Here is a 27,075-nt window from a genome sequence, read left to right as displayed (position 1 = left end):
TCCTGTGGGGTGGTTGGGGCTGCCCTGGAGCGGCTCATCAACTGACACCTAGATGATATCGGGTAGCATCTGACACCCAGTGACACCTAGATGATATCGGGTAGCATCTGACACCCAGCACCACACATGCTCCGTGACACTGGCTGCCAGGGCCAATGGACAAATGGGGCTAAGACATGGCTGACAGCCAAGATTTACAACTTAAAAACCACCCAATGGTCTGGGAATGTGGCTTAGTGGTAGATGCTTACCTAGCATGCACAAAGCCCTGGGTTCAATTTCTCAGTACCACATAAAACAGAAAAAGCCACAAGTGGTGCTGTGGTTCAAGTGGTAGAGTGCTAGTCTTGAGCAAAAGCAGCTCTGGGACAATGCCCAGGTCCTGAGTTCAAGCCCCACGACTGACAAAAAACAAAAAACCCACAATTCTCAGTAGCCAACAGGAGTGGATCCTGCCCACCTCAGTCAGGTAGGTGCTTCACCACTTGAGCCATGCCCACCAACCCTATTTGCTTTAGTTATTTCCCAAATAGGGCCTCACACTTACGCTTACAGAAGACCCCGATACTCCTTTGTACACTTCCCAAGTAGTTGTGATACAGATACATGCCATCATACCCAGCTTTTTATTGATTGAGATGGGGTTTTGAGAACTTTCCGCCAGGGCCAGCTTAGAACTGTGATCCTCCGAATCTTTGCTTCCCAAGTAGCTGGGATTACAGGTAGAAGCCACTGTGTGCAGCCAAAAAAGCATATGCATTCTTATTTTTGTGCCTGGCTCCTGGGGCTTGAACTCAGGGACTAGATACTGTCCCTGAGCTTTTGTGCTCAAAGCTAACACTCTACCACTTAAGCCACAGCTCCCTTTCCAGCTTTTTGATAGTAAGAGTAACTAAAAGATTTTCCTACCCAGTCTGGCTTTGAATTGTGATCCTTGGGTCTCAGCTGAATAGCAAGGATTACAGGCATGAGCTATAGGAAACTTGAGAGTGGCTGTTTGGCTGTAGCAGGTTTCGAGTGCCAATGTGGCACACGTTAGATTCTGATTGGCCAATCCTCACCTGAGGCTCGCTGTCTCACCTGAGGCTCGCTGTCCCACTGTCCAGGAGGCCCAGGACTGTGCTATGTGCTAACAGAATCTGTACTTCCTACTTCCCTCATTTTAAAATAACAAGCCGGGCACCAGTAATCCTTGCTACACAAGGAGGCTGAGATCTGAGGATCACTGTTTGAAGTCAGCCTAGGCAGAAAAGTCCGGGTAAGGCTCTCATCACCAATTAACCACTCAAAAACCGGAAGTGGAGCTGTGGCTCAAAGTGATAGAGTGCTAGCCTTGAGCAAAAGAACTCAGGGACAGCACCCAGGCCCTAAGGTCAAGCCCCACAAGTGAAAAAAAATAAAATAAAATAGCGAATTGCTTATAATGAAACAGAAGAGATAAAACCAATTATGCTGTTTTATTAATCCAGTCTATGTGGATTGTTACCATTTCGGCGGGCAAACAACCAGTGCGTTTATCCTAAGTCCAGAAGCCAATGAATTCAACATGCATTCCTCAGGGCAGTATTAAAATCCCTACAGAGGCCCTGGACCTGCATTTGGCTCTCACAGAAATGGTGTGAAATGCATCTACACACCCATGTTCCTCAAGTTTCTAGTGACCATGGTGAGTCTATCTCGGAAGCTGCACACAGGCAAGATGGCAGAGGGCTGGGGCAGCAGCTGTTCCACATGGCAGCTGTGGCCATCCGTGGTAGGTGGCCCTGCGCTGGGGTGTGGATGCCAGTGCTGAGAAACCCCGGGCTTAGGACAATGTCACCAGCTAACAGCAAGTGATAGTCAGTGGTCTACACTAGAAACTGAATACACCCAACTGGCTAGATTTTTTTTTTTGGTACCAGTCCTGGGGCTTGAACTCAGGGCCTGGGTACCATCCTTGAGCTTCTTTTGCTCAAGGCCAGTGCTCTACCAATTGAACCACAGCTCTACTTCTTTCTTTGGTAATTTATTGGAGATAAGTCTCATGAATTTTCTGCTCAGTCTGACTTCAAATTGTGATCCTCAGATCTCAGCCAGTGGACCTTGCAGTCTTGCTTGGCTTTTTCACTCAGGGAAGGCGCTCTACCACTTGAACCATCCTTTTTGGTGGATATTCTGGAGATGGGGGCCTCACAGGCTTCTGCCTATGCGGGCTTTAAACCTTGGTCCTCAGATCTGAGCTTCCTAAGTAGATAGGATTACAGGAATGAGCCACGGTGCCTGGATTTAGGAGCCTTCTGATGCTTGTTCTAACAGCGAATCCGTGTCCTACTGGTGAAGCTTTCCATTTTAGACTGTGCCAGAAGCTGGAGAGGGTGAGCAGAGCAGGGCACACTGTTGTTACCGCTTCACCTTCCACCTGAAAGGAAGCAGAGTGCTGGGCCACACTTCAGGTCCCTGGGCCCACGCTGGTGGCTCCAGAAGCAGTGCCAGCACCCCCGCCTGACAGGGATGGTGTAGAATCTGGAGGCCCACACCACCCTTCCCCATGGAAGCATGCTGTGCCATGGAGTCCTGGCATCTACACAAGCTCACTACACTACTGGGCTCAGAGCAGCGCCAAGTGCCGTGCGGATACAAGTACCTGAGTAGCTGGGTCAGCCAGCCGGAGGATGGAGTGTTCACGGTGCCCGGTGCTTTAGACTCTGCTGTGGTTGCTGAACACCTACACAGACAGCCAGATGTGCATGGAGGCGGCAAGAAAGAACACCAAGACCCCCAGCACTCGGTCACCCACTGGCCACCAGGGCCCCGTCCTGTGGCCGACGCCTCCCATCTGCAGAACATGCCATGACACCCAGAAACAACCACAGAGGCTCCCCAGCTTTAATCCTTTTATTAAACCCCAGCTGCACAGCTAGTGGCTCAGCACTGCCAGGGGCCCCTGCTCACCCCGCTCGGCTGGCGGAGCTGCCAGAGGAGCTACAGCTGTGGTCCAGAGGATGCCGATGCTGGATGCAGAAGTTGCGCTGGCACTGCACACACAGCAGCTGCAGCATCTCCTTCCTCCGACAGCCTGCCCGGGAACAGCGGTGTGCGAACACCTGCAAGCACAGGGCCTCTGTGAGTGAGACTGAGGACACTGGCTGCTGCAGCTCCCGCCTGGCATCTTAGCTACTCAGGAGGCTGAGATCTAAGGATTGTGGTTCAGCCGGAGCAGCAAAATCTGTGAGACTCCACAGAACTACCAAAAATGCCAGAAGTGGAACTATTGCTCAAGTGGTAGAGCAACAGCCCTGAGCAAAATAGAATCTTAGGGACAATGCCCAGGCCCTCAGCTCAAGCCCCAGGAAAGGAATTTTATTATGTTTTTTAAATTTTATTTTCATTTTTTTGGTCCGTCATAGGGCCTGAACTCTGGATCTGGGCGCTGTCCCTCAGCTCTTCAGCTCAAGGCTAGCACTCTACCACTTGAGCCACAGCACCACTTCAGGCTTTTTCTGCTTATGTGGTGCTGAGGAATGGAACCCAGGGCCTCCTGCATGCAAGGCAAGCACTCTACCACTGAGCCCCCTTCCCAGCCCTCAGGACAGGAATTTTTTTTTTGTTGGGGGGGGAGATCAGTAGTGGGGCTTGAATTCTGGGCCTGGGTGCTGTCCCTCAGCTCAAGGCTAGCGCTCTACCACTTGAGCCACAGAGCCATTTCTGATTTTCTGGTGGTTTATTGGAGATAAAGTCTCACAGACTTTCCCGCCAGGGCTGGCTTTGAACCATGATCCTCAGATCTCAGCCTCCTGAGTAGCTAGGATTACAGGCGTGAACCACTGGCACTGGCTGGACAGGAATTTTAAAAGGAAAAAAAAAAAAGAATAAAAAGAAAACAAGCAGGGAAGAAGAAACCCAGGCAGAGCTGGAGGTGGCCACGTGGCAGCCTCACTCACAACTAACTACCAAGGGGCAAGCTCCCACTGGCAGCCAGGAGCATGGGACACAGTGTGAGGCGCTGCACATGTGTCTCAACAGGACCCACCAAGCAAGCTTGAAAGGTAAATGTAGCTTAATACAAGGATTCCAGAAAACCTTGTTACCTCTCTGCCTCAAGAGAAACCCTAGAATGGAGGAGACCCCAAACTTAGGCTCCCAGGGTCTTGAGTCTCTGCTTCTATAGCTGAAAACTGACTCTCCACACAGCTTCTCAGTGGAGCCCTACCATCTGTGGTTAGAACTCTGCCCTTCCTGCCCTTAGGACCAGCTTACCTTCTCTCTTGGTGCAGCACAGCCTACACAATCTCTATCCATATGCTCACTGACCACCACGTCTGCCAGCTCCCCCTTCTTTACTGGAACTGGGACGTTACAGAGAGGACACACAGGGACGCGAACATCCTGCAGGGAGGAATGACACACAGCTGGGATCCAACCAGACTTCACGCAAGATAAAACAGAGTCCAAGTAGACACAAACAGGCTGGGCGCCGGCAGCTCTTGCCTGTCATCCTAGCTACTCAGGAGGCTGAGATCTGAGGATCAAGGCTCGAAGCCAGCCTGGGAAGGAAAGTCTGTGAAACTTTTATCTCCAATGAACCACCAGAAAATCAGAAGTGAGGCTGTGGCTGAAAGTAGTAAAGCCCTAACCTTGAGCAAAAGAGCTCAGGGACAGCGCCCAAACCCTCAGTTCAAGCCCCTGACCAACAGAAGAAAAAAAAAAAGACAAGGTGCAGAGATCTGGGGGTCTGGGGACCAAGGCGGCCAGTGAACTTGCATGTGAAGGGGCAGGGAAGGGGCGAGGTGAGCACAGGAGCTGTGGCATGAGTGCATGGCTCAGGATGGTGGGGCCACGTCCCACTTCACACAGCCTGAGCCGCATGGTCCCCCACTCATTCGCGTGCCAGCCACATCTGATCCTTCGTGACACCCCACGCAGGTGTGTCACCACCACCACCCACTGCCAGCCCCACACAAGGGCTCTGGAGCATGTGTTGGGGATCCCAGCAGGGCTGGTCCCACAGGGTTGGCTGTGTGTGTGTGGAGCTGGCACATCTGCCCATAGAGGAGAAAACGCCATCGCCGCACACAGACAGCGGCTTCACCCCTACTGGGGCCTAGAGGCCCACACCACAGCCAGAGCCCCAATCAAAGCATGTGACACCAAGTCGTCTGTCCTGTGGATCACCCAGGAATCGAGGATGCCAGCTGGGAGTTCCCACAGGGGGCATCCAGTACATTTGCTGTGTGGAGCAGGCGGAGCCTGTGCAGCAGCAAGGCCAAGCACAGCCTGCACGGCCCTTTACCTGCTACCACTGTCTCACCTTACAAAACCCAGTCCTCCCTACCTCCTCCCCACCCCCCCCCCCCCCCGCTGTTTTTTTGTTGGGGGAAGCAGGTACTGGGAATTGATCTCAGGGCCTGAGCACTGTTCCTTAGCTTCTTTGTTCAACACTAGCACTCTACCACTGGAATCACAGCTTCACTTCTGGCTTTTTGATGGTTAATTGGAGACAAGAGTCTTTCCTGCCCAGGCTGACTTCAAACTACGATCTTCACGTCGTAGTTTCGGGGGGGGGGGGGGGAGGGGGGGTTGTTCTTTAAAATTAAAAAAAAAAAAAGGGACTGCTGCTGGGCTCCAGTAGCTCACACCTGTAATCCTAGCTACTTAGGAGGCGGAGATCTGAAGATCGAGGATCCCGCCAGCTGAGGCAGGAAACTCCACGAGACTCTTATCTCCAATAAACCACTCAGAAAACCAGAAGTTGTGCTGTGGCTCAAGTGGTGGAGCACTCGCCTTGAGCTGAAGAGCCTTGAGCTGAAGAGCTGAGGGATAGTGCCCAGGACCAGAGTTCAAGCCCCACAATGGACAAACCAAAAAAAATGGGACTGGGAGTTGAACCCAGTGTTATCATCAGTGGTAGGCAAGTGATCAAGCCATACCCATAGCTTCCCCTTTGAAACTTTACTTAAAAAAGTCTTGCTAGCCGGGCGCTGGTGGCTCACGCCTGTAATCCTAGCTACTCTGGAGGCTGAGATCTGAGGATCGTGGTCAAAGCCACCCCGGGCAGGAGAGACCGTGAGACTCCTATCTCTAATAAAACCACCAGAAAACCGGAAGTGGCGCTGTAGCTCAAGTGGTAGAGTGCTCGCCTTGAGCTGAAGAGCTGAGGGACAGCGCCCAAGCCCAGAGTTCAAGCCCCACGACTGACCAAAAAAAAAAAAAAAACAGTCTTGCTATGTAACCCAGGCTGCAATCCTCCTGCCGTAATCTCCAGCATGGTTGGGATTACAGGCATCTAACACAGAACTTGACTAAAATACTCAAGTCCAGGGCTGGGAATGTGTTTTAGTGGCAGAGTGCTTACCTAGCATACATAAAGCCCTGGGTTCGATTCCTCAGAACCACATAAATAGAAAAGCTGAAAGTGGCGTTGTGGCTCAAGTGATACAGCAATAGCCTTGAGCAAAAAGAAGCTCAGGGTCAGTGCCTAGGCTCTGTGTTCAAGCCCCAGGATTGGCCAAAAAAAAAAAAAAGGAACTCAAGTCCTCCTTACTTTTGACTCTTACTTGTTTGGTTTCTAAGAGAGCTTGTCTCTCATTTACAAATCCATTCTGCACCTACATAAAAACTATTATAGCCTCATTCATGATTTTGTAGCTCAGCTACAGTAACAATCTGACTGCATGGGTCTCTGAAAACAAAAATGCCCGAAAGAAGTCCCTCAGTGGTGGAAAGTCTCTGTGCATGCAATATGGCATGACAGGCCACATGCAGCCAGGGAACATTGGAGATATAATCTGTAGCTAGGAAACTGGGGGCTCTATTTTGTTTGAAATTTTGCAGCACTGGAGATCAAAACCAAAGCGTTGGGCATATTAGGCACACGTTACTCCAGGACCCATCCCCAGCCCCTGGATTTTATAATTTTCAGAAGATTAAATGGCGCCTGGAGCCAGCAAAGGCTGCACTGGACAGTGAAGAATAGACTGTTCTGGAGATAGCACGATGAATTACCTTCTTGAATGCAAAGGGACATGTATGTGTGGCGCAGGTAAAATGATCTTTACAGAAATCTTGTTTACATGCATCACATTTTAGTGGTAGAAAATCTAAAAAAAAAATAAAATAAAAAAAGGTAAAGTCTCAGGGATGAGAACAAAAGACTGAATTCTATGTAGGCCAGAGTAAGCAGGTAATTAATTACCTCCACTTAGCACCTCATTCACACTTGAGATAAATATATCCAGGAACTGCCATGCATATAGGAAAATTACTTTGGGGCTGAGTTTACCACCACCAAAGAGCATGAAGAAAAGAGCATGAAGAACCTATAAAGCTACCTTTTCAACACAGATCCCATTTCATGAGATGCCACAATTATTTAAGCAGCACATCTGTATCTATTTGGCCCTGGTAGCCAATCTAGTGCCTAGCCTTACAGGACATTAGCAATGCTGACCAAGCCCCGCAACCCAGGTCAGAGTCCCAATACCTCTGAGAAGCCAGAAAGGCCACAGGCAGAGAGCAATCAGCTCATGAAGGTAACAGCCAGATTGTCTCACAAAACAGCCAGCAACACACCATTTTCTACTAAGACTGTTTGCAATGTGCTCACCTAGTTGCTTGCAAGTCTTCTCTGAGCAATGCTTTCCCAAGTCAGGAAACTCCATGGTGCAAACAGTAATCCAAACACAGGTGGCAGCTAGATATCACCTATTGAGAATATGAAAGGAAGAGGATAGCAATGAGGGCCCTGAGTTAGACTTAGCACCTGCCACAAATGAGGGAATCATTTACCCACATCCTTGGTATGAGCATTACTCATCCCAGTCAGGTGCCCTGCCACGCCCCCTTGCTTAGTACTGGGGCTTGGATGCAGGGCCTGAGCACTGCCCTGAGCCTTTTCACTTATGGCTGGAGCTTTCACTTAAGCTACAGCTCTACTTCTGGCTTTCTGATGGTTTATTGGAGATAAGAATCACATGGACTTTCCTGCTTGGGCTGGTTGCTAACAATTATCCTAAAACATCAACCTCCTCCAAAGTAGCTAGAATTATAAGAACGAGACACTGGTGCCCAATACCCTGGGCTCTTTTTAAGACTCAAATATCATAAAGCTTTGTGGCTTTCCAAAAAAATAAAGTGTAAGTTTTAGCATAACTACCAAGTTACTGGAAAGATGGGTTAGTTTTTACAAATTTTAATTCCTAATTTATGAAGCCTGCTTTGAGTTAGGGGTAACAGTAAACCACATTTCATACACTGAAAGGGGTTCCTACTCACATAATCACAATGGGTGTGTGTGTGTCCATCCAGTCCTGGGACTTGAATCTGGGCCTGGGCACTGTCCTCGAGCTTCTTTTGCTCAAAACTAGCACTCTACCACTTGAGCCACAGCTCCACTTCTGGCTTTTTCTGTGTATGTGGTACTGAGGAATTGAACCCAGGGCTTCAAACATGCTAGGTAAGCACTCTATCACTAAGCCATATTCACAGCCCCTCAGTGGCTTTTAAGTCCGTTTCATCTACTGCCTATACTTGTTGATATAAACAAAACTCTGTCACCAGGTGCTAAATCACATTAGATGAGTTACACTCTCTGGAGATTTCACTCAGTCCCTAGCCTCCCCCACTCCCTCCCTTGTGCATTGATTTGAGTTTTATTATGAGCATTCTCCCTAATGACATAAAGCAAGAGCTGATCAGGGAGAAGTGCCAGCCATTAACTCATCACAGATATTGGTAGAGAGGACTAAAGTCCACTGCAGCATCCACAAGGTCCCCTCCATCACCTGGCACCCACTAAACTACTCAAAACTCTTGTCCTTCCCACAAATACCTCCTAAGCCAGGGCTACGGGTAGGTATCTTTTCCAGATCTTCCCATCAGATAGCTCCACTCTTCTGGAGCCCACCCTCCTAAACTATCCTTCATAATCTGATATGACCCACCCTGTCAAGATGGGTTTAAAATTCTATTTCTCTCAAAAGGGTCATCCCTATTACCTCCCTCCCATGCTAAGCTCCATGAAAAAGCCCACCCTCACCTCCTCCTGCTGAAAGCAGATTTTAGCAGAGTAGCCAATCTGAAATCTCGTGTGTGTCTGTCCTGGACTTGAATTCAGGGCCTATGGGCTGTCCCTTAGCTTTTTTTTGCTCAAGGCTAGAGATCTACGGCTTGAGCCACAGTCCCACTTCGGAATTTTGCTGACTAAGTGGAGATGAGTCTCTCGAGGAATGGGAATGTGACTTAGTGGTAGAGTGCTTGCCTAGCATGCAAAGCCATGCGTTTGATTCCTCAATACCACATAAACAGAAAAAGCCGCTCAAGTAGTAGAGTGCTAGCCTTGAGAAAAAGCAACTCAGGAACAGTGCCCTGGCCCTGATTTCAAGCCCTAAGACTGGCAAAACAAAAAAAAAACAACAATAAAAAACGGAGTTTCACGAACTTTCCTGCCCGGGCTTGGTTTCAAACCGCGATCCTCAGATCTCAGCCTCCTGAGTAGCTTGGATTACGGGCGCGACCACAGGCGCCTGGCTCCAGAATCTTCTCCTTCCTAGAACTGACCGGAACCTGGCATCAGCCTCCGAACGATCTCGCTCCTGACACCTACCTCAGGGACAGTGCCTGGACACGGTCATTCTGCTATGACAGTGCCCCTCCCCACAGGGCCGCCGCGACCCCTCACGTCCCCCACTCGGCTCCCGACTGGCATCCGCCCCGACCCGCAATGGCCCAACTCCGTACTTGCCTCTGGTCAGCGACCTGGGCAGCTGCAGGATCCAGCGGACTGTAGAGATAAAAAAGCGGGTGTCCCTCTCCGCAGTTACCGCGGGGGGAGGACAAGGTGGCAGGAACGAAGGCGCCGGAGGCACTCGGCGTCCAGGACCCACCAGCACCCACAGAAAACGCAGCATCACGGCGCCCCAAAGCCCTCGCCATTTATTCACAGTCGGAACCGCGCGCCCGGGGCGTTCCTGGCGCGTATGGATGACATCACCCACAAATCAACCAATCGCGCTGCGCCGTGGTCCGACAGCTCCGGCGCGTTCTTACGTCATCACCCGCCTGGCCAATCCCGACGCGCCATGGCCCGCCCACTCCTCGCCCTCCGCTCCTCTTCCGGAATGAGTGGTCGCCCTCTCCGGGCTTGGGCTGAGTCACGGTGAGGTGGCTTTGCGCTGGGCCCCAAGTGGACCTGACCCCCCCCCAGCGGACCCAACCCTGGTCGACCGTGCGCTGTCCCCCGAAGCCCTTGGGGTGTCTTTAGGGTAGGAATCCAGGACTGCAGAAGGCCAGGTGGCTGAATCCGAAGGCCAAATTATTATGAGGGAAGGCTGAGAGCCGAGGGTTCGAAGCCAGCCTGGGCAGGAAAATCTAGTTTATGAGACTCTTATTTCCAATTAACCAGTTCTCTCCCACCCCCCCCCCCCAAAAAAAATGCCAGAAGTGGAACTGGGGCTCAGTGGTAGACCACCTGCCTAGCAAGTGTGAGGCCCTGAGTTCAGTATTATACTGACACTGTTGGCTCACGCCTATCATCCTAACTACTCGGGAGGTTGAGACCTGAGGATCACGGTTTGAAACGAGCCCACAAGAAAAGTCTGTGAGACTCTTATCCCCAGTTAGCTACCAAAAGAGCCAGGAGTGGAACTGTGAAGTGGTAGAGTGCCAACCTCAGGGATGGCACTTGGACCCTGAGTTCAAGCCTCAAGACCAGCACAAAAATAAAACAAAAATTAAATTCCAGAAGATTGTTTGGCAACTGTTGTCAGCCCATGATGGATGAGGGCTCCCCATAGCACCTGGCAAGGTCTGAGATCCACATGTGGGAAGAATCTCAAGGTGTCTCACAAGGTAAAAGTTTTAGCAAGGATTTTAGTATTGTTGCCAGAAACTGAGCTCAGCTGATCCATCTTGATGCTTGGGGTCCAGCATGAGGAGAATTCAGCTAAGACACAAAGATAGTGGAAATGATAGGAAAGTTTATTAGAGAAAGAAGAGAAAGATGAAGTGGCACAATGGCACTTCACGTAACCTTTGCTCATCTTCCGGAAATAGGGGGAATTGGGGACAGGTTAAAAAGTATGCAGAGCTAAATAGTCTCAGGCCTCAGGCAAGTTCAGAGGGAGTCAGGTGTCATCAAGTAATTTGACAGATATGATTGTTCATGTGAGCAATATTAAGAGTGACACCTGGTTGCTGGTCTGGTCCTTGTTTGCTTCCAAGATGGCTGCAGGAGAGAGAAGGCTCAGGACCAAGAACACAGATACAAAATGCAGGAGTGTCAGATGTGTATTCTTTTTCATGGGGCCCAAGTCAGGAGTGCATATGTCTTGGAAAAAATGTGTAAAAAAAATAAAATAAAATTCAGCATCTAAAAGGAGATGGTTTCAAGACAGCCTAGGCAGACAAATCTGTGAAACTCTTATCTCCAATTAACCAGTAAAAGGCTGGAAGTGGAGGTGTGGCTTGGATGGTAGAGCACTAGCTATGATATAAAAAAAATAAAAGGGCTGGGAATGTGGCTCAGTGGTAGAGTGCTTGTGTTGCATGCATGAGGCCCTGGATTTGATTCCTTAGCACCACATAAACAGAAAAAGCTGGAAGTGACGCTGTGGCTCAAGTGGTAGAGCACCAGCCTTGAGCTGAAGAGCTGAGGGACAGCACCCAGGCCCAGAGTTCAAGCCCCACAACTGACCACAACAAAAAGCCAAGGGAGGACCTAAAGCTCTGAGTTCAAGGCCCAGTGCCAGCACAATCAGTCAGCCAAAGAATAATAGACCTGCCTAATCAATGGAGAATGAACTACCTAAGAATTTAGGAAAGAAGGAAGCTAAGAAAGATAATGCTTTATTTGTCTGAAATACCTGCAAATGGAGATGGGAAATGTGTTGGGCTTAAGGAGGTGGCAGCACCTGAACAATGGTCCCAGCAGTCAGACTGACATGGGGCTCCGAGCCATGGATAAGAAAAGAAACCATGTGGGGCTGGGAAGGTGGCTCAGTGGTAGAGCACTTGCCTTGTGTGCATGAGGCTCTGGGTTCAATTCCTCAGCACCACAAAAGCAGAAAAAGCCGGAAGTAGAGCTATGGCTAAAGTGGTAGAGCACTAGCCTTGAGCTGAAGAGCTGAGGGACAGCGCCCAGATCCAGAGTTCAGGCCCCACGACTGACAAAAACAAAAAGTAGCCATGTGTGCACTGAAAAGATGAAGTCAGTGTGTCGCCATCTAGCAAGGATAAACATGATTTCCCTTTGCCCACTTCCCATAGGACAGTGTCTCCCCTGCTTGGGCACAGTCAATATTATCTTTCCGTTTATAATTCATGTCCTCTGCAAATATGTATAGGATGTGTGCTATGTGCCCATCACCCTGCCCAGCTTCAAGAAAACATGACAGAAGGTTGTGATGGCCTCTGTCTTTTCCCTGGACCATGTAATTTTGTGCATGGAAAGAAAAGGTCTGAAAATCTGTATAGTGTATACAAGTGATGTATTTCTGAGGGACAGAGTTTGGTAACACTACTGAATTCAGAGCAAACATTTCCAGAGTGAAACTGAAATTGGATGGGATCTGGTAGTCCTAGAAGATTGGAAATTGGACTGAGTTGGGAGGGGGTTGGTTAAGGACCTGAGAGAAATGCCATAGTTGGCTGTGTATCCATAGGACTTCTTTTCTTTTCATTGTCAGTCATAGGGCTTGAATTCAGGACCTAAGCACTGTCCCTGAGTTCTTTGAGCCACAGTGCCACATCCGGCCTTTTCTGTTTATGTGGTACAGAGGAATCAAACCTAGGGCTTCATGCATGCTAGGCAAGCACTCTACCACTAAGCCACATTCCCAGCCCTCACTAAGGTCTTTGTCACCCATGCATGTGAGCTCGGCCTGTCTCCTGCTGCCCTGAGGCCCTCAGTGCCACTGCTGGCGGCAGGTCACTGTTCCCCATCATTTTCAGACTGTCATTAGCTTGAGAAGCATTCAGGGTGACTGCTATGATCCCACCTGGGACCCTTTGAGGGTGGACGCAGGTGCTAGTAATGATTTTGTCAGAGCAATCATGGTGACATGGGATCTGATCTGGGAAGGCAGGACATAATATCAACAGAATCCTAAGTGGCTTTGATATGAGTCCTGATGTCCCCTCCACTCACACAAAATGGGGAAAGGGCTGAGTGTTGGTGACTCACCTATAATTCTAGCTACTGAGGAGACTGAAATTTGAGAATTGGGGTTCAAAGCAGCCCAGGAAGACAAAATCATGAGACTTTTATCTCCAATAAGCCACCAAAAAGCTGAAAATAGAGCTGTGGCTCAAGTGGTAGAGCATTAACCTCGAGTTTTTTCACTCAAGCCAAGTCAGAGAGCAAGGACCTGAGTTCAAGCCCCAGTCCTGGCACCAAAAAAAAAAAAAAAAAAAAGAGGAAGGAAAGAAAAAAGGAGAGAGTAAAAGAGAAGAAAGGAGGAAGAAAAAGGAAGACAACAGTAGTATGTATGTGGGAATAAATAAAATGACTTCGGGGGCTGGGAATGTGGCTTAGTGGTAGAGTGCTTGCCTAACATGCATGAAGCCCTGGGTTCGATTCCTCAGTACCACATAAACCGAAAGTCAGAAGTGGTGCTGTGGCTCAAGTGGTAGAGTGCTAGCCTTGAGCAAAAGAAGCTCAGGGACAGTGCCTAGGCCCTGAGCTCAAGCCCCAGGACTGACAAAATAAAATAAAATAACTTTGGTAACTGGGCATTGGTTTCTTATGCCTGTAATCCTAGTTACTCAGGAGGCTGAGATCTGAGGATCATACTTCAAAGCCAGCCTGGGCAGAAAAGTCCTTGTGAGACTCTTGTCTCCAATTAACCACTCAACAACAACAACAACAAAGGGCTGGGAATGTGGCTCAGTGGTAGAGTACTTCCCTAGCATGCATGAAGCCCTGGGTTCCATTTCCTAGTACCACTGCATAAACAGCAAAAGCTAGAAGTGGTGTTGTGGCTCAAGTGATAAAGTGATAGCCTTGAGCAAAAGAAGCCCAGGGAGGGCTGGGAAGGTGGCTCAGTGGTAGAATGCTTGCCTTGCATGCATGAGGCCATGGGTTCAATTCCTAGCACCACATAAGCAGAAAAAACTGGAAGTAGCACTGTGGCTCAAGTGGTAGAGTGTTAGCCTTGAGCTGAAGAGCTGAGGGACAGCATCTAGGCCCAGAATTCAGGCCTCACAACCAACAACAACAACAAAAAGAAGCTCAGGGACAGTGTCCAGTCCCTGAGTTCAAGCCCCAGGACTGACAAACAAAAATGGTTGTGGAGCTGTGGTTCAAAGAGCTCAGGGAAAGTGCCAGGCCCAGAGTTCAAGCCCCACAATTAACAACAAAACAACAACAAAAACCTTTGGTATGCAAAGATGAGCTATGCAGAGGCCTTGTCTGCCAGGTAATTTGAAAAACACCCAATTGCTGTCTGGGAACAGGGTATCCATATACCCAGTAACTTCATGAAGACTGGAGTGGACTTTCCTCACTCACCCAACTTCCTACATGGGGTGTGGAAGCATGGACTGAGCTGTGTGCATTTACCCAGAGCTGAAAACTTCCACAATGTGTACATGTTTGAACTCAGGGCCTCATGCTGGCTAGGCAGGAACGCTACCACTTGAGCCACACCCTTAGTTCTTATGCTCATATATTTTTTGTGCTAGTACTAGAGCTTGAACTTGGGACTTGAGCACTGTCCCTTTGCCTTTTCCACTGAAGGCTGGTGCTTTACTATTCTGGCTTTTTGTTGATTAATTGAAACTAAGAATCTCATAAACTTTCCTCTGCCCTGGCTGGATTTGAACTGGAATCCTCAGATCTCAGCCTTCTGAGTAGCTTGGATTACAGAGGTAAGCCACTGACCTCTTGCTCATATTTTGCTTTTTTTTTTTTTGTCTGTCCTGGGGCTTGAACTCTGGGCCTGGGCACTGCCCCCAAGCTTCTTTTGCTAAAGCATTCTACCACTTGAGCCACAGCACCACTTCCAGCTTTTTCTGTCTATGTAGTCTATGTTGTACTGAGGAATCAAACTTAGGGTTTCATGCATGCGAGGCAAGCACTCTACCACTAAGCCACATCCCCACCCCAGCTCATATTTTGCTTTAAAGACAGGATTCCTCTTTCTTTGCCTGGAGGCTGGCCTTGAACTTCATATCCTCCTATTACCACCTCTGGAGTAGCTGAGATTACAGGCATGTGACATCATGCCTGGTGTGCAGTTCTGATCTGAGTCCTGCTGGTCACTGCCTCAGGATCCCTCAGCTTCCATCCTCAAAGCAAGGCAAAGAGCCATGCACTAGCAGTCTATGCCATTTGTCTGTTCTCTACTTTGGTTTGGTTCCTGGTGGATTCTGAATAAATAATAACCTTCCCAATTTCACAGTGACTCTGTGTGTGTTTGCAGCCAGGCCCCTTTGCTAGCCCTCCAGTCTTAGCATTAAATATTGAAGCTCTGGGCCCTGGTGGCCCCACCGTGAGGCAGCAGCAGAGGTTTGGTGGAAAGACTCCCACTGGCTGGTTGCTAGAGTTGTTCATTATTTTACTCCATGCATATCGGCAAGGACTGGACATTCTTCCTGCTCTGCATTCGCATTGGTGTCAACTTGAGACAGAACGGTGGCTCTATGTTCAAAATAGATCTTTGCTCTCTCTCTCTGTCTCTCTGTCTCTCTGTCTCTGTCTGTCTCTGTCTGTCTGTCTGTCTGTCTGTCTCTCTCTCTCTCTCTCTCTCACACACACACACACACACACACACACCTAGAAAGTGTGAGCGGTACAGCTGGAGCGGAAGGGCCTGCGTGACACCAGCTTCCAAGGATGGACTTGGCTGGATGCTGTCATGAGGAGAAAAAGCCTAAGTTGTCTGAGAAGCAAGGTGTCTGAAGAAGGAAAACACGCTGGGCACTGGTGGCTCACACCTGTAATCCTAGCTACTCAGGAGGCTGAGATCTGAGGATCTGAGCCAGCCTGGGCAGAAAAGACCCCATGAGACTCTTATCTCCAATGAACCACTCGAAAACTGGAAATGGCACTGTGCTCAAAAGTGGTAGAGTGCTAGCCTTGAGCAAAAGAGCTCAGTGACAGTGCCCAGGCCTTAAATTCAAGATCCTGTACTGGCATTAAAAAAGAAAAAGAAGTACTGGGGCTGTGGCTTAGTGGTAGAGTGCTTACATGAAGCCCTGGGTTCGATTCCTCAGTACCACATCAACAGAAAAAGCCAGAAGTGGTGCTGTGGCTCAAGTGGTAGCTTTGAGCAAAAGAAGCTTAGGGACAGTGTCCAGGCCCAGAGTTCAAGCCCCAGGACTCGCAAAAAAGAAAAAGAAAAACAGGACAGCTCAGCTCAGCGCCCACTCCAGGCTGGAGGAAAGGAACATTTTGCTGCCCACAGGAAGTGTAAGGGGTAGGAGGTGAACACCCTCCAAAGGCTGTCAGACTCTCCAGCAAGTCACCCACTGTCCTGAGAACTGACTCTGAAATTCTCCCAACCCCAGCCTCCTAATTAGTTGTCCCATATAGATTGTAGCATGCACCACCACGCTCAGCTTGTTTGTTTGTTTGTTTGCTTGTTTTTTGTTTTTGGTTGGTCCTGGGGCCTGAACTCTGGGCCTGGACGCTGTTCCTCGGCTCTTCAGTTCAAAGCTAGCACTCTACCACTTGAGCCACAGCACCACTTCCAGCTTTTTCTGCTTATGTGGTGCTGAGGAATCGAACTCAGGGCCTCATGCATGCAAGGCAAGCACTCTGCCACCGAGCCACCTTCCCAGTTCTCAGCTTGTTTGTTGAGAAGATTTTTTTGCCTTGCTGGCCTCAAACCTCAACCTTCTGAGCAGCTGGCATTACAGGCGTGAGCCTCCATGCCTGGCTCTGGCTCTGGAATCTTTGAAGAAAATGGGAGAGTAGCCACCAGTCTTGGAGAGTTTGAAATGTGAGAAGAGCCTGCTCCTAGATTCTCATAGAGAGATACAGGACAGCTAGTCATTTCTAGAGACCAGGGATTTTCTTCTAGACCAGGAATTTTCTAGATCAGGAATTGTCTTCTCTTTCTGTGGTGACTGTGAAGCCCCAGGCTGCTGATCTGAGCCATGTTGGTTTGGCTGTTCCCACAGTGCTGTGTTAGATAGTGAATTTCACTGGAAGGGAAAGAAGCAGGAAGGGGTGGGGTGAGGCTGGCTGGGGGTAGGAGGCAGGTGCACACCTCCTGGGCAGCAGCCTCTGCCAGGCCCACCGCTCCCTCTGCTGTGGCCTAGCTCCTCTGCCAGCATAACTGATAACAGAGGACAGTAATTGTGGCTGTAAATTTCTAGGCCCTGTCCCAAGGGCCCTGGGTCAAACAGAGGCAGCCAGACTGGGCTCACCCAGTAGGAAAGGGCCCCTCCCCACCCAGCTGGCCATTTCTGGTCCCAGGCAAAGTCCTAGTGTTGGACAGCAGCCCCTGGCAAGAGCCTGGCTAGCGAGTGGCTGAGTTCCGTGCAAAGGCATGGGATGGCTGCCTCTGCCGCTGGCATTCAGGATGTGCTGAGCACAGCAGGAGAGCTTCAGGAAAGGCTTCAGGTCCATCCAGGGAGCTGTGGGGTCCCAGGCCAGTGGCAGCACCCTACTCCTTGCTGCTCACCCTCAAGAAACCAGTGGATTTGATTGGGGAATTTGGAGCTGTGTCTAGGAATGGCTCCTGGTAAGCGGAAGAAGTGACAGTCTTGTATTGTGTTTCGCTGAATGTTTTGTTCTGTTTTAAGGTGGGGGTCTCTATATATTTATTGTCCTGCTTGAACTTCCTGGGCTCAAATCATCCTTCTGCCTCAGCCTCCTAAGTGCTGAGACTACAAGTGGCATCACTGAGTCTGGATCTTGCAGCAGCTCTTTTTGACGAGACAGTCCACCAATCTGCTGGGAAACACAAGACTTAAAACTACTGCTCCCCGCAGGCCTCCCCGCCCACACCCCCCCCCCCCCTGTGTGTTCTGCGGCCCAAAAGCCTTTGCCCTCTGACTAGCTATACTGTTGATGTGAGTTCTTTTGTGTTGTTGTTGGTTGTGGGACTTGAACTCAGGGTATGTGTGCTATCCCAGAGCTCTTTTGCTAGTGCTGTACCACTTTGAGCCACAGCACCACTCTGGTTTTCTGAGTAGTTCATTGGAGATAAGAGTCTCACAGACAGAGCTGGGTGCTGGTGGCTCACGCCTGTAATCCTAGCTACTCAGGAGGCTGAGATCTGAGGATCTCGGTTCAAAGCCAGCCCGGGCAGGAAAGTCCGTGAGACTCATCTCCAATAAACTGCTCAGAAAACCAGACATAGTATGGTGGCTCAAGTGGTAGAGTACTTTCCTTGAGAGCTAAAGAGCTGAGGGACAGCGCCCAGGGCCAGAATTCAAGCCCACGACTGACCGACAAAAAAAAAAAAAAAGACTTTCCTAGGCTGGCTTTGAACCACCGTGCCCAGATCTCATCCTCCTGAGTAGCTAGGATTATAGGCTTGAGCCACCAGTGCCCAACTTCTTTGCTTTTGTTTCTGCTGCTGCTGCTTCCTCCTCCTCCTCCTCCTCTCCTCCTCCTCCACTTCCTCCACTTCCTCCTCCTCCTCCTCCTCCTCCTCCTCCTCTTCCTCTTCCTCCTCGTCCTCCTCGTCCTCCTCGTCCTCCTCGTCCTCCTCGTCCTCCTCGTCCTCCTCGTCCTCCTCCTCCTCCTCCTCCTCCTCCTCCTCCTCCTCCTCCTCCTCCTCCTCCTCTTCTTCTTCTTCTTCTTCTTCTTCTTCTTCTTCTTCTTCTTCTTCTTCTTCTTCTTCTTCTTCTTCTTCTTCATCCTTCTTTGCAGTATTGGGGTTGGAATTTAGGTTCTTGACCTTATTAGGCAGGCACTCTTACCACTGAACCATGCTTCTAGCCCTTTGTGCTTTATTTTTCAGATAAGTTTTACATTTTTTGCTTGGGTTGACCTTGGGTCTTGAGCCAGGATTCTCCAATTAAATTCTGCCTCCTGAGTAGTTGAAATTATAGATATGAGTCACTACACCTAGCCTGAAAGTTTCCCTCCCTTCCTTCCTTCCTTCCTTCCTTCCTTCCTTCCTTCCTTCCTTCCTTCCTTCCTTTCTTTCTTTCTTTCTTTCTTTCTTTCTTTCTTTTGAGACAGTTTCTCCTCCTATAACCCAGACAGGGCAGCCTTGAACTTCCAATCTTCCCAAATGCTGCATTACATATAGGCCTTGTCAGCTGCTGGTGACTCATGCCTGTAATCCTACTTACTCAGGAGGTGGTGATCCGAGGATCAGGGTTCAAAGCCAGTCCAAGCAGGAAAGTTCCTGAGACTCTTATCTCCAATTAACCACCAGAAAACAGGAAATGGTGCTCAAAGTGGTAGAGTATCTTGAGCAAAAGAGTTCACAGACAGTGCCCAGACCCACCCAGTTCAGTCCCTCTACCAAAAAGAAAAAAAAAGAAAAAGAAAAAATAACTATCCTCACACCCAGTTTTTCTAAAAAAAAAATTATCTTTTGCCAAGAGCTGGTGGTTCACACCTGTAATCCTAGCTACTCAGGAGGCTGAGATCTGAGGATCACAGTCTGAAGCCATCCCCAGCAAAGAAATCCCCTTAATACTCTTATTTCCAATTAACAACCAAGAAGCTGAATGTGGAGCTGTGTTTCAAATGGTAGAGAACCAGTTTTAACTGAAAATGCTGGTCTGGGAAAGTGGCTCAGTGGTAGAGTGCTTGACTTGCATGCATGAGGTCCTGGGTTCAATTCCTTAGCACCACATAAGCAGAAAAAACTGGAAGTGGCACTGTGGCTCAAGTGGTAGAGTGCTAGCCTTGAGCTGAAGAGGTGAGGGACAGTGCCCAGGCCCAGAGTTCAGACCCCACACTGGAAAAGGAAGAAAGAAAGAAAGTGCTAAGGGACAGGCCCTGAGTTCAAGCCCCAGTGTCACAACCTGCCACAGTCAGGGACAAGGCAGGAAGGGAGACCGGACTATGGAATTGAGGTTTGTGGTACTTGGGACCTGTAGCCTGCCGCCAGCTTCAAATCCCAAGGTTCTGTTAACCAAAGCATTATTTGTTTGTTTGTTTTTGCCAGTCATAGGGCTTGAACTCAGGGCCTGGGCACTGTCCCTGAGCTGCTTTTGCTCAAGGCTAGCACTTTACCACTTGAACCACAGCACCAATTCTTGTTTTTTCTGTGGATGTGGTACTGAGGAAGGGAACCCAGGGCTTCATGCATGCTAGACAAGCACTCTACCCCTAAGCCACATTCCCAGCCTCTACCTAAGACTCTTTACCACCCTTCTCAACATTCTCAGGGGCTGTAAGGGAGTTGGTGGGAGACCAGGTGCCCCTCATTAGCAAAAATACTGGTTTTAGCTGGTTGGAGCCAGTGCTGGCTACAAGACATGTTGAGGGGTCAGCACACTCTATGTCCTAACTTCTGTCACACAGTGGAGAGGCCAGTTTGTCCTTCAATGGAGCAGATGGAATAGAGGCCCCTCTTCTCCACAGGGATTTATCCCATGACCCCAGTGGATGTCAGAGCATAGTACCAAACCCTGAGTTCCGCTTGTTTCCTATGAGTGTCTTTATGACAAAATGTAGTCTACAAATTAGATTCAGGGGAAGAAAAAACTGCAGGAACTAATAATAAAGTCCAGCCATGGGAACAAGCTACTGGAATAAAAATTATGCAAATGTGCTTCTGCTCTTTCTCATAACATCTCTATTTTTTTTCCTTTTCTGGAAGTATTAGAGTTTGCACTCAGGGCCTGGAACTTGATAAGCTGGTGCACTACCCCATAAGCCACTCCTCCATCCCTCTTGTATTGCTGGGTGTCTTTAAGACAAGGCCTTGATTTCTGTCTGGATCTGCACCTGGAATGTGATCCACCTACCCTAGATTTCCCAACATTGCTGGGATGGCAAATAGGTATCATTGCATCCAGTTTCCTTCGGTGGAAATGAAGTCTCACAGACTTTTCTGTCCAAGATACACTCAAGCTGTGATCCTCCCATTCTCAGCCTCCCAAGTAGCTAGGATTACAGGTATGACCCACAGACCCCTGTCTTCTCTGATTTCTCTCTATTTAGAATGGACATACCAATGTTTGCTTTTCTCCCCCTCTGCCTCTCTCTGTCTCTAATGCTCTGTGTCTTCTACCTCTCTATCTTTCTTTCTCTTCCTTTCCTTCCTCTCTCTCTTCCTAGATAAAGATATAATCTAACTATAAATACATATACACATATCTTCTTTTGTGTATGTGCTAGTACTGGGGCTTGAATTCAGGTCTGGGCACTGCCCTTTAGCTTTTTCCCTCAAGGCTGGCACTCTTCCCCTAGAGCCATACCTCCACTCCTGGTTTTTGGTGGGTTAATTGAAGATAGTAATTTCATGGACTTTCCTGCCTAGGTTGGCTCTGAACCTTGATCTTCATATCTCAGTCTTCTGAAAAGCTAGGTGTGAGTCACCAGTGCCTGGCTTGCTTATTATTTTTATATAGAGTCTTGCATTTTTTCCCTGGCTACTCTGGACCATAATTCTCCCAGTTATGCTTCTGCAGAAGCTGAGATTATAGACATTTATCCCCATACCAGACTATTGGTCCAAATGAGATCTTGCTAACCTTTTTGTTTAGTGGTACTGATGTTTGAATTCATGAGCCTCGCACTTGCTCAGTTTTCTTGTGCACAGCTGGTACTCCACCACTCGAGCTACACTTCCAGCCCTGCATTTTGCTGGCTATTTTGGAGATAGACTCTTTCAGACTTTTCTGCCAAGGCTGACCTTGAACCTCAGTCTTCGAGATCTTAACCTCCAAGCTAGCTAGGGTTACAGGCAGGATTCACCTGTGCTGGAATTGCTAACTCTTTGTGCAGGTTGTCCTCAAACCTCAGTCTTCCTGATCTTTACTTCCTAAGTAGCTGGGATGACAGGCTCGAGCCATTGTGTCTAGTGAGCATCAACATCTTCAGGGTTTTATGCATTGTACTCGAACATCCACTACACTGTCTTCTAGCCAACAACAAAATTTAGAGGTCTGTCTATTGCCATTCTACGTGCAGACAATGGCGATTTTAAAATCATTTTATATGCTAAGTTATTTTTCCCTTCCGTAGAGATAATGGAGATGGGGCGGGGGAAGGGGAGGAGAGAGAGCGAGAGAGAGAGTGCGAAAGTGAGAGGTGAGAGAGAGAGAGAGAAAGAAAGAGAGAGAGAGAGAGAGGAGGAGGAGCCCATTGCTGGGCTGGTCTCTGCCTGAGCTGGTCTCAAGGCCTCATAGGCAAGAATCCCTTCTGGCCTGGTGTTTCAGCCAGAGTCGGTCACGCTGTCAACCATCAAATTGTCGGGAAAAGATTATAATTGCTCAATCAGGCAGGGACAAAGGCTAAGAGATGAACTGCCCATCTGTCAATAGGAACAGAAGCGAGGATTAGAAATTAGTTGGTGGCTTAACTGATATTTTTAGAATTGCAGCAGAAAAGGATAGGACTTAAAAAAAAAAACGGGGAAAGCGATCTGTGCTGTCTAATTCGGTGAAGATCACAGTGAACTTAATGTGCTTGTAAAGAAACGATCACAAATATGTGGGGAGAGGATTTAGCCATAAAACTGCTTGAAAAGCAGAATTTGATCTGAGACAGTCAGCCTAGATTTACGAGAGGAGACTTGCCCGGATGTCACGTTGGAGATTTCCAGAGATACTGTGTGTTCGGAGGGCAATGACATGCTTTGTGTGGCTGGCATCTGTGAAAGAATTTGGCAATGAGCTACATAGAGATTAGATTTAGGCAAAGGTAAGGAGTGGGTTGGGGAGAGGGAGGACAGGAGGCAGCTCAGTGGGAGAGCACTTGCATGGTTGCTGGGATGTACAAGGCCCTAGGGCTCAGCCTCAGTGCTGAGAGGGGATAAAATGGTAAAAGATGTAAGAAGAAATGGCCTGTGTCTCCACGCAAATGCCCTCTCCTGCAAGGCTGGGGGGAAGGTGACAATGTCCTATTAGTCATCCTCCAAGCCACACCCACAACCTCCCACAGGTAGGGCCGTTATAGTCATTGATTAACACGTGAGAGAGAGAATAGGGCCCTAGGCAGAAAGTCTAGACTTAGCCACTCCCATCACCAGGCAAACCTTGCCCTCCTGCAACCATGCCCACAAATGTAAACCACACTTATCAACGACTCCTTTTACAGGTCATCACTCAAACTGCATCAACACCTAAACCACACCCTCCCCATACTTCACTACTTAAACCATCACCTTGTATTCCAGTCATTGGCCATTAACTTAAGCCACCCCAGCACATAATCATGCACCGCTCACACAAAACCATATCCAGTCACTGTATAAACCACACCCACCAGTACTTAAACCACGGCCACCCCCCAATCAAAGCCACACCTGCCACCATAACACCACACCTACCCTCCACAAATCCAGATCGTTCACCAAATCCACAGTCATTACTGCTTAAATCACACCCACTCAAATCTCGCCTGCCCCCCTTGCAGTACTCCACTAGTTAATTGGAAATGGAGGCTTGAAGACTTTTCTGCCCAGGGTAGCTTGACTTGAGCAACCATCCTCCAGATCTCAGCCTCCTGAGTAGCTAGGATTATAGGTGTGAGCCACCAACACCCAGTGCGCTCTCTCTCTCTCTCTCTCTTTTCTTTGTTGGGGTCTTTTGTTTTTGTTTTGGGTCAGTCATGAGGGCTGAACTCTGGGCCTGAGCTTTATTCCTCAGCTCTTTAGCTCAAGGCTAGAGCCCTACCACTTGAGCCACAGCGCCACTTCTGGCTTATGTGGTGCTGAGGAATCGAACCCAGGGCTTCATGCATGCAAGGCAAGCGCTCTACCACTGAGCCACCTTCCCAGCCCTGCCGGGGTCTTGTTATATGGGGCCAAGCTTGCTTGCAACTCTCCATCCTCTTGCCTCATCTTCCTGAGTGCTAGGATTAGAGTTATGCACCACCATACCCAGCTGATTATTTTCTTTTCCATTCTTTTCTTTTTTGCCAGTCCTGGGGCTTGAATTCAGGGCCTTGGCACTGTCTCTGAACCTCTTTGTGCTCAAGGCTAGTCCTCTACTACTTGAACCACAGCACCACTTCCAGCTTTCTAAGTAGTTTATTGGGGATGAGAATCTTGTGGACTTTTCTGCCCAGGCTAGCTTCTAACTGATTCTCAGATCTCAGCCTCCTGAGTAGCTAGGATGACAGGCATGAGGCACCATTGCCCAGCTGGATCTAATTCTTGTTCAGCCAAGGCCACTGCAAGTCAAAGTTATCTAACTTTTGCCACCTAGTGGCCAGATGCCAGAAAGACACCACTTCAAATGGGTAGAGCTGGGCCTCTGCCTCTCCTGGCTGCCTAGGGCAACGACTTCTGAAGGGGTGGAGTCTGCTGGCACTGAAGCAGGGTAGGAGCCTGGAGTGGAGTTGTGTGGGAGTGGCTAAAGATGCTCTCAGCTTTTTACTTAAATGCTGGGCCTGCTACTTGCTGTCAGAACTCCCTGGTGGCACTAAAAACAGGCCCCTCAAGGGGTGTGGTGATGCTTGCTTGTAATTTTTACCTCTCAGGAGGGTGAGTATTGAGAGTCTGAGGCCAGCTTGGGCTTCAAAGAGAGATCCTGTCTCAAAGTTTAAAATAAGAATTGCGGGGTGCTGGCGGCTCCTGTCTATAATCCTAGCTACCCAAGAAGCTAGGATTATAGGTATGAACTACAGGTGCCCAGCTGTATTTTGGTTTTTGACATAGAGTCTCAATAGCTTTGCCCAGATGGACCTTGAACTCAGAATCGTCCAGCCTGCCTCCTGAGTAACTCAGATTATAGGCGTGCTCCACCATACTCAGCCTGAGTTCTTTCTGGACAAATGAAACGTTCAAATTCCCAAGAAAGCAGAAATGCTGTTTTTCTTGCAAATTTTATATGAGCATAATTTAATATAAGGAACAAGCTAATAAAATAAAGAGCATATATTATTACAGCAGCACAATAAAAAAATAAGAAAACATAGAGACAAATGGGCAACATTTTAACCAAGAGTAAAGGAAAATAAAGTAAAACTAGGACGTACATTACATCCAGCACATAAATAACTTTAAGAAGAAATAATAAAGGTGACTTTTACATAACTTTTAATATATTGGGGTAGATTATTTAATTGCAGTAAAATACAGTGCTGTAAGTTTCACAAAAGTTTTACTCAGCGCTAAATTCTGTGTGTGTGTGTGTGTGTGTGTGTGTGTGTGTGAGAGAGAGAGAGAGAGAGAGAGAGAGACAGAGAGAGACAGAGAGACAGAGAGACAGAGAGAAAGAGAGAGATACTGCTTTTTGAACTCGGGGCCCTACTAAGCAAGCCCTCTTCTACTTAAGCCGCACCCATTCATTTTTCAGATATAGATCAGGTTTTGGCCAAGTCTGGACTTCAGTCCTCCTACTTATGTCTCCTGAGTAGCTGAGATTGAAGACATGTGCTAGCATACCCTATTTGTTGGTTGAGAGAGGGTCTCATTTTTACCTAAGCTGGTCTTGAACCTCCATCCTCCCATCTCTGATCATAGAGTACCTGAAATTACAAATGTGAGTCCCTGGGCCTTACTAAATTCATACTTAAGAAAGACACAATATCAAATATAATGGATTTGTTAGATTCTAAAGTTTAATTTATTTTCATGTCTGTGGCAAGGGCACCAGCAGGCCAAATCCCCCTTCATTTGTGTTATAAATATGCCCTCCAAGAGCGATTGGAGTCACGACAATAGACTTGTCTCAGCAAGGCAAAATTTACTTCTGCCAAAGGGTGTACCATCAGCCAAAAATCTGGCAAGCAAGCACACAGAGCAGGCAGGCTGTACCCCCGCCTCTTTATCCTAATGCAGCAGGCCCCGCCCCTCTGCTTGGATTGGTTGAGCTCAGGTTCACAGTCTGCTCATGACTGGCTAGATTGAATAGGGCAAAATATATTTGCATAAGGTCATCCCTATTACAGAAGGCCCCACCCCTTTGCTTGGATTGGCTGAGTTCAGGCTCACAATCTGTTCATGATTGGCTACTTTGGAAAGGGTAAAATGTATTGACATGAGGTGACTTTGACATATGATCAACAGTAACATGAGTTATGGCAAAACATACCTACATTCTCTGCTATTTCCTGATCAATCTGAGGTGTGTTTTAATTCCATCTTGAGAAGAAATCAGTTGAAGACAAAAGAAAAAAAAAACCTTATATTTCAAAAACCCTTCGTTAACCCAAAGTGGTTCCTCTAGCATCACAAGAGTCAAACCACCAAGCCAAAGCAGGAACTTTTAGGCAACACTCTGAAAAGAGTTTTTCTCCCCTTTGGAAAGTGGCAGGTTATCTTTAAGCCTGCTCCCTTCTTTTTTCAAGTCTCTGGAGGTGGAACATTGTTTGGCAATAAGAAGGACTGGAGTTTTGAAACACAACTTGGAAGACCCTCTGGAGAATTATGTTGAGTGGAAAAAAGCCAGTCCCAGAGGTCCCAGACCACGTGATGGCGCTTATGTAACATTCTTGCAATGACAAAGTTACAGAAATGTTCCACTGGCTGGCACTGCCTGGGGACAGAGAAGCTGCGTATAAAGGCAGCGGGCAGATCTTTCTGGAGATGGTGCCAATGTCCTGTGGCTGAAGGGGGAGGGGCATGGTGAACCTCACAGAGCCTGCTGTCTATGTCTATGGGCGTCAGAGACCATGATGTGTTCCAAACATAGTGCTATTGGGTAAACCAAATAAAAGGTCTCTTCCTTCCCTTTCCTTTCTTTTCTTTCCCTTCTTGTGCATACCAGGGACTCAACTCAGAGCCTTGCACTCTGGCTCAGCTTTCTTGCTCAAGGCTGGCACTCTACCACTTGAACCATACCTCTAGTCCTGCATGCTTGCTGGCTTGCCTGGAGGTGGAGTCTCACAGACTTTTCTGCCTGGGCTGGCTTTGTTTTTTGTTTTTAGGGGTTTTTTTTGGGTGGGAGTCATGAGGCTTGAACTCTGAGCCTGGGCAATGTTCCTCAGCTCTTCAGCTAGTGCTCACTTGAGCCACAGCGCCACTTTTGGTTTTCTGGTGGTTAATTGGAGATAAGAGTCTCATGGATGAG

At 48.4% G+C, this 27,075-nt stretch overlaps 1 protein-coding gene across 1 annotated transcript; it reads right to left on the bottom strand.

Moving 5' to 3' along the window:
• Window positions 1–2,062: 2,062 nt before the first annotated feature.
• Zfand2a (zinc finger AN1-type containing 2A) lies at window positions 2,063–9,931 on the bottom strand. Its single transcript, XM_042686855.1, has 7 exons — window positions 9,719–9,931; window positions 7,583–7,680; window positions 6,982–7,076; window positions 4,237–4,365; window positions 2,932–3,083; window positions 2,624–2,704; window positions 2,063–2,398 (listed from the first exon to the last, which is right to left on the bottom strand). Exons 2-7 carry the CDS (start codon window positions 7,635–7,637, stop codon window positions 2,380–2,382), a joined length of 531 nt encoding a protein of 176 aa, XP_042542789.1. The 5' UTR covers window positions 7,638–7,680; window positions 9,719–9,931; the 3' UTR covers window positions 2,063–2,379.
• Window positions 9,932–27,075: the final 17,144 nt, after the last annotated feature.

This window comes from Dipodomys spectabilis, unplaced genomic scaffold (assembly GCF_019054845.1).
Source record: "Dipodomys spectabilis isolate Male_0828 unplaced genomic scaffold, ASM1905484v1 ptg000098l, whole genome shotgun sequence".
NCBI lineage: Eukaryota > Metazoa > Chordata > Mammalia > Rodentia > Heteromyidae > Dipodomys > Dipodomys spectabilis.
This window is presented reverse-complemented; position numbering and strand designations above follow the sequence as displayed.

What these genes read in the sequence shown, in the direction of transcription:
- Zfand2a (XM_042686855.1), bottom strand. Translation starts at nt 7,637, where the DNA reads ATGGAGTTTCCTGACTTGGGAAAGCATTGCTCAGAGAAGACTTGCAAG. An exon ending in GTCCCTTTGCATTCAAGAAG is followed by an intron (nt 4,366 to 6,981) that starts GTAATTCATCGT and finishes TCCTCCCTGCAG; the next exon opens with GATGTTCGCGTCCCTGTGTG. An exon ending in GTGCTGCACCAAGAGAGAAG is followed by an intron (nt 3,084 to 4,236) that starts GTAAGCTGGTCC and finishes CTGTGCTTGCAG; the next exon opens with GTGTTCGCACACCGCTGTTC.